The sequence below is a fragment of the Arctopsyche grandis genome, chromosome 4 (genome assembly GCF_051622035.1).
Source record: "Arctopsyche grandis isolate Sample6627 chromosome 4, ASM5162203v2, whole genome shotgun sequence".
Classification (NCBI taxonomy): Eukaryota; Metazoa; Arthropoda; class Insecta; order Trichoptera; family Hydropsychidae; genus Arctopsyche; species Arctopsyche grandis.
The window spans coordinates 27,203,350-27,221,520 of record NC_135358.1 but is presented as its reverse complement, the minus strand read 5'-3'; the positions used below and the strand labels follow the sequence as shown (position 1 = coordinate 27,221,520).

At 35.5% G+C, this 18,171-nt stretch overlaps 1 protein-coding gene across 2 annotated transcripts in view; it reads left to right on the top strand.

The window, feature by feature from the left end:
* shg (DE-cadherin) overlaps window positions 1-18,171 on the top strand; it is a 239,519-nt gene that overhangs the window by 206,959 nt on the left and 14,389 nt on the right. Inside the window, exons 8-16 of one of the 2 annotated variants that reach the window (XM_077429789.1) lie at window positions 805-979; window positions 1,054-1,546; window positions 1,728-1,999; window positions 2,081-2,359; window positions 2,440-2,593; window positions 12,336-12,523; window positions 12,778-12,822; window positions 14,828-15,019; window positions 15,118-15,273. In XM_077429789.1, coding sequence (XP_077285915.1) covers window positions 805-979; window positions 1,054-1,546; window positions 1,728-1,999; window positions 2,081-2,359; window positions 2,440-2,593; window positions 12,336-12,523; window positions 12,778-12,822; window positions 14,828-15,019; window positions 15,118-15,273 — 1,954 coding nt within the window. The remainder of the gene's footprint in view (window positions 1-804; window positions 980-1,053; window positions 1,547-1,727; window positions 2,000-2,080; window positions 2,360-2,439; window positions 2,594-12,335; window positions 12,524-12,777; window positions 12,823-14,827; window positions 15,020-15,117; window positions 15,274-18,171) is intronic. The other variant, XM_077429790.1, reaches the window with a different exon arrangement.

The following is an 18,171-nucleotide window of genomic DNA, read 5'->3' as shown; positions in this document are numbered from 1 at the left end:
GTCGCAATATCTATTGGATCGCTTCCAAATAAGTATTGGTTGTTTGTTTTCTGGAATTTCAATAGGTTTGGTTTCTGAAATTGGCGTTCAACTAAAATGCTTCGCCTTTTTAAGAGTCGCCATTCCCTCCCGGCTTAATTTATTTGGAAAACGTCGGTAGAATTTTCTCGACTTTGCCTCTTGACTATACTATCGAGCTCTCAGCAATGCTGCCAACTCGTCTATGATATACGCCAGGTTAATTGAAATGTTAGGCTAAGCGGTTTTTTTTTTTTGCCTAAATTTGCAACTTTGGCGAGTTTTCATTTGCGCGTAATGGTCGTGATCCTCGGTTGAGTTTTTAATAGGCCCTCACATTCGTAGCTAATGAATCCCCGTTTATCTCCCCGGTCTACTTTCCCGGTATGTGTCGGATTTTTTTTGGAACGCAATCGCCACCCTCTACCCATTTTCATCCTTCTGAAATGGTCATAACATTTTTCGACGCCTATATCTTTGATTTATGGACCAAGGAGGAGACCCAGTGTTCGAACGCCCGGCTTTATAAAAAACTGACACTATTTTAAATTTTAACGAATTATAGCATAGTTTGATCTTTTAAAGTTGTTATGATAGTAAACCTGTTTTATGATCAGTAAATATTTAAAAAATATATTTATATATATTTGTATAATATAATTGTGACTCCCTCATTCAAAACTAATTAATAACTTTGCAAATCCTATACCGCTGAGAAATTCATTTATTAAAATGGGTATTTACGCTTATTTGATACGGTTTTAATATTTTGAATATTGTTTACAGTTCGAATATTCCCGAAAAGGAACTTTTATTCGATTTGGGTGTGGGTAAAACAGAGCAGACGAATAAAATGAGAACTTTTGCTCTGGAATCCGATGGCGATACTGCTTACATCAAACTGGGCGGTCAGCTTGATTATGAACGAATCACTGATTATATCCTCACAGTTAGAGTTCAGGTATATAAATTTTTATTTTATGACATTTCTAATCGTCGTACAATTCTTTCTATTTAATTTTGACTTATTTTCAGAATAAATTTGAATTGGCAGTAGAGACTAAAATCAATATTTTCATAGAGGACGTCAACGACAATATTCCCGTGTTCGTAGAATCGAGATCGGGTAGCGTTTTAGAAAACGAACCCATAGATACACCTGTGATGCAAGTGCGTGCCATAGACGCTGACGGAACTTCAGCTCACAATCAAGTCACATACACACTAGGCGATAACGACAAGTATTTCAAGATCGATCCTCAAACTGGTAATATCACCACGCTAGTAAGTTTTGATAGAGAGGAAAAGGACTTTTACAACGTGAAAGTGATAGCGACGGACAACTCCCCGTCGGCCATAGTTCCCGGAAGACACAATTCCGGCCAAAAATCGTTCAGAATAGAAATAGCCGATAAAAACGACAATCAACCCAAATTCACCCAGGACACATACGTGGCCGAAGCTATAGCGGAAGACGCCAACATCAACGAGCTCGTTGCTGAAGTTGTAGCTAACGATATCGATACCGGTAACATACTTTTATTATTTCCACAAAAATCTTATGTATTTCCTTTTTTCTATAGATAAACAATCTAAGACATTATGAAAGTATATAAGATTTTTAAACGTATTTGATGCTTTTCAATATATGTATATATGTATATATTTTTAATTTTTATATTACTAATCGTTTTGAAATTGTTTTATAGCGACACAAGTAACTTATAGCATAGTTACTGGAAATACGTACGATGCGTTCTTCATAGAAAATACAACTGGAAAAATTAGAGTGAACAATAAGTTAGATTATGAGAATATTACCCAATACAGTTTGACAATCAAAGCTTCCGATGGATTACATGACGATTTTGCTATGGTTAAAATTAACATCGACAATGTCAACGATAATCCGCCTGTTTTCGTACAAAATATAACCACAACAATAGTAGAAGAGTCGCTCGTCGAAGGTTGCATCGCAAACGTAAGATTCTTCGATGATTTTATTTTGAATTAAAATGAAAAATTTTGAATTTATTTTTTATGATTATTGTAATGTTATCAGGTGGAAGCGTATGATCCGGATATTGCAGACAGAAATGCTCCGCAGAAGATTGTGTATTTCTTAGTTAAGCAAGACCAACAGAAATTTTTAAAAATTGACAATGAAGGCTGCTTACAGTTGATTGAGCCTTTAGATAGAGATCCTCCGAATGGATTCAACAGATGGCAAGTTCTCATCACTGCTATGGATCAACAGGGAAGTCCTACTGCTTTGAGATCAACGACTGAAGTCATCATTAATTTGACAGATATAAATGATAACGCTCCATATTTGACCAATGTAAGTGAAATTTATTTACTTTTTCACTTGTTTTTCCTTTTAATGCTGCTTACATTTTTTACTTTATTTTTTTTTTGTAGGCTCAACCTGTTGTATGGTATGAAAATCAACCACCTGGAGCTATAGTCACTCTCACTGCGAAAGATTACGACACTGAAGAGAACGGAGCTCCTTTCAAGTTCTCTTTGAACGAGAGTGCTTCGCAGGACATCAGAACCAAATTTCATATATCTGGTAAGACATATTATATACATATATAAGTATGGATTTTTAGCATTTTGATTGAAAAGAATGTGTTGAATTTTCGAAAAATATGATTTATTATGACTAAGAAAAACGGCACGGTCTTCGGAGAAAGGGTTTAGTCGCTTGTACACACATTCTCGTTCATAAATCGCATGGAATGTTTTAACAAAAAAAACTCCGTTTTATTACGATTCGACCCACATAAGTTGACCGATTTATGAAAAAAATAAAATAAATATAGAAAGTATAATTGAAATATATACATGCATACATATATGTCATACAAGTACATATAATTGATGGTAACTAAAATTTTCCGTGTCCTGATTTGGTCATATCCTTGATTGTGTCTAATACGTCGACCCTTGATCTCTCCCTTTGTCATTGACGAAGGGGAAAATAAATTTTTAGTTAAATTAGTTAATGGAAGTACGTCGATGAAAAGTGTATGCGTCATGGTCGAGATAATGCTTAATCTTCCAGAAAGCGAGGCCCCTCCTGTCGTTTTAGGACACAATGTCTCCTGTCGGATCCCTAATGTGTGTGGACCCGTTGCTCCCTTCGTATCGTCTCACCGAACCCTCCTGATCATTTTGTAAAAAATAAATAATAATATAAATCGTTTTTTCACTTAGGCTGATGATATTTAATCGTTCCAAAGCGTGATGTAATTTAATAAGTTTTGAATCATTTTAATAATTTATTATTGATGTTTTAATTCAAAAAAGTTTGCGTTTCTTCGTATTTTGAATGGAACGTGGCTGAAAAGCGTTTCGTTAATAAAAAGCGCTTTTTTATACTAAGACGGTACGGTACGTAAAGAACATTCATATCTTCCCGTTCGATCTAAATTAGATTTAATTTATTCAGAAGTATAATTAGGACTTCCATCAAAATGAAACCGAAAGCGGAAAATGTATTTAAAATTTGTTTTAGTATATGTATTCAAGTGTGATATATTTTTACACTTTATTTTGATAAAATTTACAACTTTCTCCACTGGCCGCTCTGTCGTTAGTTCTTTGAATTCCCACGTAAATTGTTTTACAACTACGATGACTGTATTGTAGACCTTTTTCTTTCGCCGAAATAAAACCCCGCACAAAATTTCATTCCGTGTTAGTTTTATATAATTTTATACTTCAACTAGAAAAGGATTCTTTACATTGTTGCGTTGCGATTGGTTGTTTGTTGCGTTTATCCATGGATCGTTCTTTCATTAAGAAAGTTTGTTTTTAAATTAATTATTGGTGTATTGTAAATAGTGGTTCAGATCGGACGCCGATCTTTATTTGGCCCCGTCTGGCTTTGGCTTAATTTAATTGTTACCTTTTGTCGGAAAGCGCTGCCGAGAAAAACTTTTCTCTTTTTCAATTTAAAGTTCGTCTTCGGGCACTTGCTGAACGATCGCTGATGGTGTGGGTAGGGGGTGTATTCTTAAAACTATCACGTTAATTTAAGCCGATTATGATCACGTTCACCGGCGATAGTGCAACAGTTTTCAATTTATTTTTACAAGTTCGACTTTTATACCGTTTATAATCTTTCATCATATTTTAGTATCACATAAAGCTTGTAGCAAAGCCTTTGGCACACTTACCGAGCTACTTTCAATCCATTTACAACGAACAACATTGACATCAATTTTGAATTATATTGTAGCAGGTACATCGCACAACTTTTAATATTCTGCAAGAATCGCTAAAAAACCAAAAAAAAAGACTAAATAAAAAGGCAAACTGCAATAAATATCTAGTGTTTGAAAACAATGTACATATGTACATATTTACACAAAATATGATCTGGTCCCGGTTCTCCCTTGGGTTCATTTAAAATAAATTTATTTTGTCTGTTCTTAAAAGTTTGCAGAATTTTTTTGTTAAGATTGTTAGCATTCTTTGGTTAAGACAAAAGACCACTGTTAGAATAGGATATTGATGTTTATTTATTTATATAGACATATACATACATAAATATATTACTTATACATTGTAACGTGGGAACATGGAAGAGAGTATTTACCGTCTAAGTGCATTCGTGGGTGAACAATAGAAACCCCGGATTAAGCTAACGGGACTAAGTGCCCGAACAAAGGATTCGCTGGGGCTCTCACATAACGGGATGAGTGAGGGTAGATTTACGTACCTACACAATAGACACACCAACAGATCGGGGATGCTATGCTGGGCAACTTGTTCTTTATAAGGAGGTACACACGGTATCAAGTACTCTGGAGTGAGCGGTGGTTACGTGTGGACCTCCTGAATCGTTCTATGTATAAACGCTGTGAAGCAACGTTGGCCTTTCGTTTGGATCCTGAACCCACTCTTATGCAACAATATTAAATGTATCGTTTCTTTTTTGATCATAGGGACACACAATGTCGCTATGAGTCAATCTATATATGTACATATATAAAAATCAATGTTTGTCTGTTTGTCGTGTCACGTATGCATTCCTATACCATTCAACCGATTGCGATGAAACTTACAAGGGTTATTGTGTGCATGTCTGTGTGGTTTCTGTAAAAACATCCCCCAAAAACGGAAACGGAAACGGGAAAAACGGAAATGAGTGGCATTGCAACGCAATAATTTTTAATGTGTTCGCGTCGTTACCTGGGTTGTTAGAGTAAAATAAACAAACAATTGAATAATTTCGAATGCCTACGGATTATCATTACTGTAATTTAATTTGATTATTAAGTATTAATTTGAAACTGAAGCATTCACTTATCGAAACACATCGAGAAACGGGAACGGGAATTGCTTGCGCTATTGTGGCATTGCAACGCATGCCGGGTTCAGCTAGTATGAAAATAAAATCCTCATGGTGCACACTTTCAAAACGCAGATAGTAAAGAGTTGAACAGCACTGTCTAGTGTGGATAAATCGATGAATTCAAAAATGAGAATTATTTGCGATCCGTTCGACCCGCGCGCAGATTAAACTTTTCCGCTCGCACTGCAAACTTTTCCATTCGGTCGTTCCGGCTTTTGGCATGCCGTTCCATTTTTCCGTCCGCCGGTAACTGCGGGTCGTTAAGGGCTCGACGGGAACTCAGATTGTAAACGGCACCATCCATTCATCGTGGCCCAGTGTTTCCGATGTTGCGACAAAGTTGACGTTGTTAGTCCCATACTCAAATTAGTGACGCCGACTTTCCTCTCCCCGGCGATAAATTATCCCCGACGCCCGGCCAAAGTGCGTGGAACTAATATTTTAGGGATGTTATCGCCCGTGTATACGGCTCACTCACATCCCGCCCACCCACCCCTAGGCCCGCCCCTCCCAGACTCCCGATCTCGGGCCTGGATCAGCGCCCCCGACTAATCCCCGGCGAGCGGATACGTGTCGACTGAAACGGCGCAACTTTCGGCCCCGATACACGGTCGTATAACTTAATATAGTCGCGTCTCGTCTCGTTTAACCGGCATAATTCGGGAAAAGACACGTTACACTATCTCCTCCACTTGGGCGATATTGCTGAATTTTCGCCTATTTATCCGTACGTAATCGTTTCCTTTCGCGTAAAATTCTGCCTTTCCTACGCGAAGAATGGTTTGGTGTGTAGGAATTTATTGTAACTTTATTTTGAATGTGATTCTATTTTAGGGGGTCTTTTTGATTCAATTTAATATTAGATATTTAATCATTTTGAAATTTTCATCATTTCAATTCTCGCGTGCAATTCTTATCAATTAGATTTGTACAGAAATTATATGTACATATGTATACAGAAATGAATTTAATTAAATTAGTTCTTTCAAATAAAAATTTTAATATTTGAATGTATTAAATTAAATGAATTGAAATTCAGCGTGAAAAGATTTTTCGCGTACATTTATGACAAAGGAAATGAAGATTTAATCTTTTATAATATCTTTGGAGAAAGCTATATCTTGTGAAAATTTTTTGAATGGTATAAATTGAAATTTTCGAATAGTAGATAAAAATTATTTTTAGATTCTGATACATTTCAAATGCAACGTTGCTCTTATTAAAAAAATATTTTTATTTTTTATTGTTTAATATACCATCGATTTTGTCCAATAAAAATTCTAAGTTACATACATGCATACATATGTATGTATGTCTAAAAAGATTATAAAAAAGCATGGGAGAGAATGGAAGCGTGCTGAAAAGACATTCATCTAACATGTTGGATATCAATTTTGATTCCATTAAAACAATGAATTCTAATATCGCTCAAAAAAATTTACAATGTAGGAAAAATAATCGTATCATTATTGATGTATTTTCTTAAATTCTACATATATATATTAAATTATTATATAATGCAGTTTTTTTATTTTAATTTCTAACGATTTAAATCTTAATTTAAATTATTTTTAGTAGTTACCTACCTAAAAGAACACTTGAATTACCCGCATGCGACGCTTTACGTTAAGAGAGTGTCATACTTTATTATTTATTAGCTATCTGCTATCGATAGAGGTAATAAATTTCCGGTACATAATTTATGACCGAAAATAGATTTTTGTGTATGTACATAGGTATATGTATGCCTCCCAGTCACATTTTTTAAAATAACGGAATTTTCCAGAATCAATTACCGGTGGCGTACCAAAGCGGACGCTTTATTATTAGGCGATTGCGTGAATTATAATTATATCGTACGTTCTAAATGCCAAAAGCTATTCAAAATGGTAGGGGGGACTGCATGTGATTATTTCGGCTTTTTCACGGGAAGTGGGTACCTTTGTATTGAATTTGTTATGACAGAGTTTTCAAACCCGAGGTACGCGTATCATTCATCTGTTGGGTGGCTTACAAAAAATAACAAGCATTCTAAATTTTTTGAAGAATTTATTTCGTGTGGGTGGGTTATTTTATTTAACTTTTAACATGATTTGAGTGTTTCATTTTGAATCTATTTTAAAATTAATATTTACCCATGATGCCGTTATGGGTTGCTGTTGAGCGATACTTATGGTACAGATGTAGGTATATAAATTTAGTACTTATATAAATTTACAGATTATAATTTTGAAATCATATTTAAATATTGGAGGCATTGTGCGTAGGATGGTTTTGCCAATTTGACGAGGAACCGTTTTAACAATGAAATCATATAAAATGGCAATCTTTGATAGGGAACGATCGACTTAGAATCACAAATATCTACGTCTGATCAGCAGCACTACAGAAACACTCACGAATATATATTTATTTTTTCAAGGTCTACCCAGGGCTTAATCCAGGGAACCTTTCGATGGTTAGCATTAACGCAAACACTGACCTATGATTCTGGCTATGATTACTTTCCCAATAATTTTGTATGTACATACATTCTTCAATGAAATTATGTAAGTGGAAAAGAAAATATGGAATCATATAGAATTTGTTTTAATAAAATCTTGATTGATTCTAATCAGTAAAAAAACAGCAACAACAATTTAAAATTTCAGAAGATAATATACAATAATGATCCATTTGTATTTAATCTTTTTAGTGGAATTTCCATTGTATTAAAATAAACAAAATGTTATGATATATTCAATATGATTTAATTTTCTATATTGAAACAATTTATTCGAACATTTGCATTATTACTTTATGTAATTCTATTAAAGAAACTCCATATATTGCCACTGCAATAATAATGTTGGTTACTATCATTAGATTTATTTTTAAAAAAATTTGGTTTTCAAACATTTTTCCTTTACGGATTGCATCCATTTTGTAAGATTACTTCACCACTATTGAGCATATGTACATTTTGAGTAATTTATGCAGTTAGATTCTAGTAGTATGAGTGATGTACGTAATCTCTAATCATCATTGACGACCAATTAGATTGCGTTATGACACCACTCACATTACAACTATTCTCATGTATAAATGCCTTAGTAGACTTAATAGTACTTACATAAGTTTTTTTTTCATAGGTCTGTATTGAATTCAACATTGCATTTTGTATTTAAAAGTTTCGAAGTCACTGAAATAGGGGTTTGGAGCCTGGGCGGGGCGGGGCACAAGCAGTCAATAAATAAATCGGAAAAGAAGAATGCTAACGTTTATTACGGAATTATGATGATTGAACATATTCGTGCGTGTTTAATACTGTAAACAAAATATAAAACGATTTGCTCTTGATTGCCGCTAACAAGCCGATGTGAGGGTTCTCGCGATTTCGGCCGGCCGATTGCGACGTTAGCGTGAATATCGGCTCCGGATCGCGTACGCGTGCACACGACCGGCTTTTTCCGGTTTCTGTGTTTGTTCGAAACGTTATCCATTCCGAAAATAAATATTTCATGTTTGTGCACGTGAAATGTCGCCCCTTATTAGAAAAGCGCCCCGGGCCGATCGGCGCTCGTTCACGTCCCCCGGACGTCGCTGTGTTTATTCCCCGCTAAATATAAAAATATAAAATTCAAACCCCTCTCCCCCTCCCCCAAAAACACACGCACTTTTTTTCCACATTAAACGCTCTGCATACATATAAAATTAATTAAACGGTTATTATGTGGACATAAAATCGGCCAGTGTTCAAGGTATGTATGTATGTGTGTATATGAAGTTCGGATCGTTGGTTTTTTTTTTTTTTTTCATACAAAAGTCATTCGTCGTCTCGTTATCGATTTTTATTTTAGGCGGTACGAATTCGTTAAATATTCATGCGTTAACGACTCTCTCGTAATTGTTATTCATCACGTAATTATTAGACGGTTACGTGTCGTATTTACGGATAATGGAAAAGGGGTCAATGGTAGAGTTTGGCTTGTTTTTATCGCATCAAAATGCAAACGTTTAATTGGCGAGAAAATTTCGGCGTTTTACGTTTTCAGGTGGGCTTTCAATTACATATTTCGCTGAAAATTTCCCTTTTTTCCTTTTTATTTTGACGTTGTCTCGTATGTTCCGTTTGATATGTACCAACTGTTCTGTTTAAATTATTTTTTACGTGACAATTAACTTATTTAAAATAATTCATTCATTGTACACCAGTCGAATCAAATAAAATTTTCTAATATTTTAATTCGAATTTGTGGCAGAAAAATCGCCTTGTTTCTGAGAAAAAGTGATTGCATAAAAATTTGCCGAGTCTTCTGTCGACTATTATTTGCGTCTTTAGACATTGAAATACAACTACTAGACAATGAAGAAGATAATAGTACAATACAGCCAAAAGTATGGCTCGGTGGTTACGTTTATGTTTAGCACCGAGAAACTACCGGTTTTCGATCCCGTGCTAATCTTTAATACTGCTGGTCAGAATTGGACATTTGTGACTCCGAGTCGATCGTTTCTTTTCAGAGTTTGTCGATTTATCTGATTACGTTGTTGAAATGGTTCCTCCATCAAATTTGCAAAAATCATGTCATGTCACAATTATCTGGATTTGTAGTTGAGCTTTGTTTATACAATGTCATATTATTTGTATTATTAGTTGTGCAATAGTATGCATATGCGTTCACGAATTCTATCAGTAAAATCATTCGGAATATTTTCGATAGAAAAGAAAAAACAATATTTCATCTACTAATACTATAATATACCTATATGTATATGTAGGTACATACATATATTTGATTACGATATTATCCGTATTGATTGTAATAAATTGGCACGGTACGAAGATATTCGGCTGAAAGCTAAAACGGAAGTTGTGTTGTGTGTGGGTAGAGGGATGAAAAATCTAAAAAAAAATCAAAAGGGGATTTTTTTCGTTATCGTCAAGGGTGTGCTTATTAACTCGACGGGACCGATTCGTTTGCGTACCCCGAATTCCGACAATGGCGAAAATAATTGAAAAATCGCCATTGATTTTGTCTCTTCAAAGGGAAGCGAGACCGCTACCGAAATAAATCGGCGGAAATGACAAAAACACACCAGAACCAACCGTTCTATTGTTAAAAAATATACATGCATACATATACTCTGCTTATGTACATATATCTATGTACATATTATTATAATTGTATTTGTTGTTATTTTTCTTCTCCCGGAACGTTCGACATATGGAAATGAAGAGCTAGGGTTGTTGACACCTGAAATTATGGTCACGTGGCTGAAAGTGCTCGTTGACACGCAAAACTTTTATCACAATAACCACCCACCCACTCTCCCATCATCATCCCCATATTTCATTTCCGATTTGCCGTCATTAGATTTCCCCCAGTGCCTTTCTTTGTTTCTCTCATGTTGTATTTTTATTGTCCCCTTTAGAAAACTTTTTACCTACGCACGTCTATTCCGTACTGTTTCCTTCTATTATAAATGGACAATTTCCGTAATTGATACTTGCGTTGTGAAATGTTTTACAATATGAAATTCTATACGACTTTATGATCATTGCACTGTATTGACTTTGAATACAATTCGATTTGTTGAAGTAATACACAAAATCCAAAATTGTATTTTGCTCATGAGAGAATGGAGTAAATTTTATCGCGCTTTACATACAGTTGAATTTGAAAGAAAATAAAAACAAGTTCTAAAATATAAAATAAAAATGTTCCTTACGACTAAAATTGGATTTATGACGGCTGGATTCATAATCCAGCTTACGTCAAATATCTTTTTTATATTTCAAAATATGTCAAATTTTATATTTCATTCCCTTTTCACTTCTCCTACCAGATGGTCCATTTTTGGGATTTTTAAAAAAAATGGTCGTTAAAATGAGATCATTTTAACGTCATTTTAACATCAGTGTCCTCTTCCTTCTTCCGGCTTTTGATTGATTAATTATTAAAAAAATCTCACTATCTTCTCACAATCTCACTGCTTTCTTCATAAAAGTCTTTCAGTTGATAAATACATTTTTAGATATTATCTATCTTTGTTACCTGATATTGATGGAAATAATATTGTAGCGTTGACGTGTAGAGGGGTTTCCGAGATCAGTAGTGGTAGAGGTAGTATATTGTTCTTGTTCTGTCGGCCTGCCAGCTCCGAATGAAGCACGGATCAAAACCGCTTAATATTTATACCCTTCGGGTACTCTCCGCATAGAAAGATCATTGTTCATGGATCGCGAGACGCAAAACGCAAAACGCTCACGGACCTAACGCTCAACGACACAACGCTCACGGGGAAAAAATTGCGTTTTGTCGTGACACTATTTAATACAGCTCGTTTATACGCTGAGGCCTTTTTGGCGTGAACGCAAGATCGGGTGATCAACGCTAGTAAACCAGTGATCGACGAGCACCAATCGCCCAATCTCTACGTTACAATATTATTTTTATATACATATGTAGGTAATACGATTTGTATCGAAATTTACAATTTAAGTGATTTTGTTATTACTCCTAAAATATATAATATAAAAAGTTAAATTAAATTTATTTTGTTTTATATAACGAATGTCAAATCAGATATTTTTAAATATTTGCATTTTATTTGCTCTTGACAACTTGTACATTTAGTTAGTGCTAAGCTGGGTACATTTACATATATGTATATCTGCTACTGAGAGTTATATTAGAATGGAAGCATCGTACGAATGCTCTTGTTATAAAATTATCATATAAAACTACCTTTCTATGTACACCGGTAAAAATAAAGTGGATCACATCCCGAGTTAACCACGTCTAGAGAGGAGTCGAGAGTTTGCCGGCTCTGGCTCGGATGAGAGAGACACGTCTCTTAAGTTTTATGATCCGGAAAAGTTGTTCGCCGTCCGAAAGGACGTACAAGGAGAGCCGATTAAAAGTTCTTACCTGTTGATTCGAACCGTATTCTTTTGTTCACACAGGTGAGCAGCTAATGACGCTGGTCACGTTCGACCGCGAGGAGATCAAGGAGTACCTCATCCCGATCGCCATCAGCGACTCCGGCCTGCCCAGGATGACCGGAGTATCCATCTTAAGAGTCGTCATCGGAGACCGGAACGACAACCCAATGGGTCCAGGCCACAGCGACATCTTCGTCTACAATTATAAGGTGAGAAAACATACATTGGGTATAACTTCTAAAGAGTTTATATTTAGTATACCGACATCAAATACACCTATCATATGCATACATTGGAATTAATTCGATGCGACATTTAGTATGCCGTTTCCATTTTACTAACCTCTTATACGTTTTTCTGTTTCTTTTTTCTTTCTTTGTTTTCTAAATCGATCGGTTGAAATTTTACTAACAAAAAAAAACAATTATATCCGTGTGTGTTTTGCATTGCATTTCGCCCCAAGATGGATGGCCATCTCAGTGACCACAACACATGGTCGTACGGATACGTAAGTACCACACCCTTTTTTCTTTTAACCATATTCGACCGCCATTGCATTCCTTCGTCATCACGATCGTCATCGCATCTTTTTAAGAGAATTCGTATGCTGCCAGAGGAGACTTTGCCATTGTCATCATCCATTGCATAATTCATGCGCAAGACGCTACACTCTCCTCCACTTGATTCGCTCGTAATGAATTATGAATGAATAAGCTTTCGGTCTGTTTTTTACGTATCTATGTATGTATGTATACATATATACATATTTTTTATTATTTTCATTCTACCTCCTCTTTTGCGACTTCTGAAAGCTCATTCAGATGTCGTTACAAATGATTAATGAAGCGAAAAATGTGATTTTCGCCTAAGAGTTTATCCGATTTTCGTGCCATACTTACTCCCCCACATTTCACCTTTTTCGCTTTTAAAAGCTTTCGAGAGACGTTTCTTTTTCTGTTTTCGGATTTAAGTGTATACACACGTGTCGGTTAAGTGACATCTTAATTTGTCGCACACATTCTCTATACACGCATTATTTTATTATATAATATAATTCGCACACAATTCTGTGTAGAGTCGTAAATTCCATCTATTGTTGGGGACATTCCCTCGAATTTAATTACCGGATATTATCAAAATGCCCTTCGTTGAAATAGCATGGATACATACATGACCACATTTTCATATTATAATTATACATTACTGGTTATAACTTGTATATGAATGTCTAACCTATAGCCTTAGCCAGCAGCATAGCTCGGTCGTTAAGCTTCTGCTTAGCGTCGAGAGGCGCCGGGTTCGATCCCATGAGCTGACCTCGATTGAAAATAATTTTTATGAGTATATCTGTAGTGCTGCTGGTCAGACTTGGATATTTTTGACTCCAAGTCGATCGTTTCCTATCAGAGTTTGCCAATTTATCTGATTTCATTGTTGAAACGTCCCGATTAAAATTGGCTAAAATCCTTCCTACCTACTATGTCACCACTATTTGAGTATGATTAATGTACAATACAATTTATGTAAAATTCATAGATGTCTCGTTAATTTGCGAGTTTTCAGTGTCTCGTAATTCAGCGACTTGTTTACCTGTAAGGCCCTACTGGTATATATGTAAAAAAAAAATACTGAAATACATCTCAGACAGTGGCACTCAATATTTCCCATTTGATTCGATGTCTTAATCTTCACAATATCGGATGCGTGCTTTGACTATCAGTCGCTGTGCAAAGTAGTTTTATTGTATTGGATTACCATTTGAATGTCAAAACACTTTTCTATGATTGTGTTGTCGTCAGAATATGCATCTTTTAAAACTTGAAACGTTATAATTTTATTATTATATGTACATATTTGCTTCTTTTCAATATATTGAAGTTAATTTCAATCGTATAAATGTTTAAATCGCCATATTGAGTAGGTAGGTTCCTTTTTTTAATACAAGAAATACATTATCTTCTCAGCGGTATCATCGGTGCACGTTGAGTATAAATGTTTGTGTCTATTTATTTATGAATGTATTTATGTACATGTTCATATATTAGCTTTATGTATGTTAGGGGATGCACGATAAAGCGCTTGGCTATAACGGAAATTTTATTGCGAATAAAAACTGAAAATCTTTATATATGACGCTCTTTAAACGTTTCGAATAGAAATGTTCATAAAAGCGAACCGGGGGATGCGCGTTATTTATTTTTTTTGGTTTATTTTCGCAACCCTCTGCATTTTCCATTCGCGCTTCATTAAAACGGAAAACCGTTTTCCGATTCGCGATTTCTTCACTTTTATTTCACTTTTTTCCACCCCCACCCATCTCGACACACCCCTCTTCAACGTACGGCGTATTATTATACAGAAGATTTGTTTCCTTGACTTCGCACTCGGAAAGACTCTGTGCGGAACTCCGCATATGAGACACGCAACTTTTTAAATGGCGATCTAGATATTTGTACGGGATTGTATTGTCGAAACTTTTTAAGAATGAATACGATTTATTTTCTGATTTTTAGGGTGAAGCGCCGGATACGGAAATTGGACGAGTTTATGTCACCGATCCCGACGATTGGGATCTTCCTGACAAACAGTTCTCTTGGTTGCCGTCGTACGCCGAAAAGAGTCCTTATTTCGACGTTCAACGGGAAACTGGCATGATTACTATGAGGGAAGGAACTCCTAATGGCACATATGAACTGATATTCAACGTAAGTATTCTATTGCTACCATCTAAATACTGTTAGATCATCTTATCACAATTTAAGAGTATTTAAGAGAATTTCTTATAATCGTACGATTTTTCTAGGTGACTGAAGTAAACGAGCCATTAATACCATTTCATTGGGTCGAAGCATCTGTGAACGTAACAGTCAAGGAGATTCCTGAAGAAGCTGTGGATAAATCTGGATCGATTCGTTTCATCAATACGACTGCCGAAGATTTCATAACGCCGTCACTTGGGGTAAGTTTCAAATGGTAAATAGACTCTTGTGCGCTTGCTTTAAATCACACTCGGTGATGCGAACCTAAATAGTGTTTTTTTTTAGAGGTTTGTTGTTGATGTTTTAGAGGTTTGGTTTGCCATTTCACCATGAATAGACTTACGTCAGAACGACGCTTGCAAACAGTGCAAATTTATTTCGAAAATTGTGGTTCAGTTCACAACTTACAGTGCACTACGTCCATGTTACGTTCGTGAATTGGCCTCCAAGATCGTGTGATTTTACACATTTGGATTATTTTCTGTGGGCATTTGTAAATTCTTTATTTACTCCGATAAACGACTTAGAAGCCTTCGCCGCGTTATTGCCAATATACGGCGCCGGCTGCTTGAAAAATTGGTCGAAATTTGGACAGATTGCGCTTTATTCGAACCATCATATGCCTGATATTATATTTAAAAACTAATGGCATAACATTATGTATCTTCCTACAAAGCCAATACCATGGCCAATCCACAATTTTTATTTAATTTTAAAGTTCTATACCTCTAAAAAAATACATTACAAATATCACGCCAACACGACTATAACAACAGAACACAACAAATAGACTATGCTTATTTGGGTTTGTCTGATGTTTGATGATGTTTGTAGTTGATAGCGCACAAAATTCGAGTGCGATTTAATTCAAGCGCGCAACGATTATTAAACCGTTTCAAATTTGAGCAAAATTGTATGTACATACAGCAGCAGTCACATAAAACGGAATGCTAAAGCGAAACATGTTTTTGCGTGAAATTTCGGTAATCTTATATAAAACCAAAACCGAAAGTCATTTAAATGATAGGTTGTACCATAGTGCATTCTTGTGCATTCCAATCGATTGTTTTTCAATCTCTTGGTTAGTAGTGGTTTTTTTGCAGCTTTCCAATTTTATAATTTATATTCAATGCTATCAAATAAAATGAATACTCACCAATTTAGCTCGATGATAAGGGGCAGAGTCATCTCGAAAAATTATATCATCGGAATATGAAAAGTGGTTTTCCATCGATGGGACAAAGCTTTCTTCTAAAATTTTTTTTTATATTTTTTTCCATCGATGGCACCTTGTAGAAACTCCAATTGTCCAATGTTATGGTACGAAAAGCATCCCCAGACCATTTGACTTGGAGGATGCTTAACAGTTTTAAGGGTACAATTTTCATTATACCTTTCGCCAACTTTCCTTCGGACATACGGAAAACCATCAGGACTATAGAGGTTAAACTTTGATTCGTCGGAAAGTATCACTCGTTGCCAATCCGATGGACTCCAATTTTCATGTGCTTTCGCCCATTCCAATCGATTGTTTTTCATTCTCTTGGTTAGTAGTGGTTTTTTTGCAGCTTTCCAATTTTATAATTTATATTCAATGCTATCAAATAAAATGAATACTCACCAATTTAGCTCGATGATAAGGGGCAGAGTCATCTCGAAAAATTATATCATCGGAATATGAAAAGTGGTTTTCCATCGATGGGACAAGGCTTTCTTCTAAAATTTTTTTTAATATTTTTTTCCATCGATGGCACCTTGTAGAAACTCCAATTGTCCAATGTTATGGTACGAAAAGCATCCCCAGACCATTTGACTTGGAGGATGCTTAACAGTTTTAAGGGTACAATTTTCATTATACCTTTCACCAACTTTCCTTCGGACATACGGAAAACCATCAGGACTATAGAGGTTAAACTTTGATTCGTCGGAAAGTATCACTCGTTGCCAATCCGATGGACTCCAATTTTCATGTGCTTTCGCCCATTCCAATCGATTGTTTTTCATTCTCTTGGTTAGTAGTGGTTTTTTTGCAGCTTTCCGACCGTACAGTCCAGCTTCTCTGAGTCGCCTTCTTACTGTTGAGTTTCTGATTTCCATGGAAAATTGTGACGATACACCTGTTCTTATTTCTACAGCAGTTTTGAATCGCTGCTGTAAAGATAATCTGGTTATTACACGGTCTTGCCTCTCCGATGTGCATCTTTTCAGTCCGGTCCCCTTCTTACGACCAAAACTTCAAGATTATCTTTTTTTTATTATAGTATTCTCGAAACAGTCGATACAGAACATCCCATTTTCTTGGAAATTGACCGAAAGGAAAATCCTGAACTCGCTAATGTCGCGATTTTTACACTCTTCTCCAATGATAACTGAGCGCCTTTTGTCATGTTGACGTGTTAAAATTCGAATTTGATGCTTTATCCTCGAAAACCCACACTTAACTGAACTCAAATCTTAGAAAACAATCATATTTAAAATATTTGGTCGTTAAAAACCCTACACATAAAGGGATAATCAGTTCGCCGTCGTTCGTTGTCGATCGATGACGCATTCGCACCGTTATTAGCTCTTTCATAAATAATATTTAATTAAAGTACCTAAACGGTCTTAAAAAAAAAAAAAAAAATCTGTCAGCAAAGTTTGTTCCTGTTGTGCTATTTTTAATTTGTACTTATAAAATATACTCAATATACTCATAATAATTACAAAAAATATAAATTCAAGTTTCAAGTGGGTAGTCCATACATTCTCGTTCGCAGAGTGTATTTCATAGATTGTCAACCTTTAGTTCAATTCAATTTGGCAATCATGCAGTGTTGTGCATCTTGTGAAACGCAATTTTCTAATGGTGTTCAATGTGCTAATTGTAAGAGGCATTACGATTTTAATTGTGCCAAAATTACTGAAGGCGGCTACAATAGATTGGGAGCTACTAAAAGGGCTACATGGAAGTGTCCACGATGCCGTAATCCACAAAGTCCTCAGTCTTTGACCGAGTCACCTTCGCCGTCATTGGGTACACTACTTAAGGAGATCCTTGATATCAAACGTAACATATCATGCCTGCCGTCGCTTGCAGAGGACATAAAAACGATAAA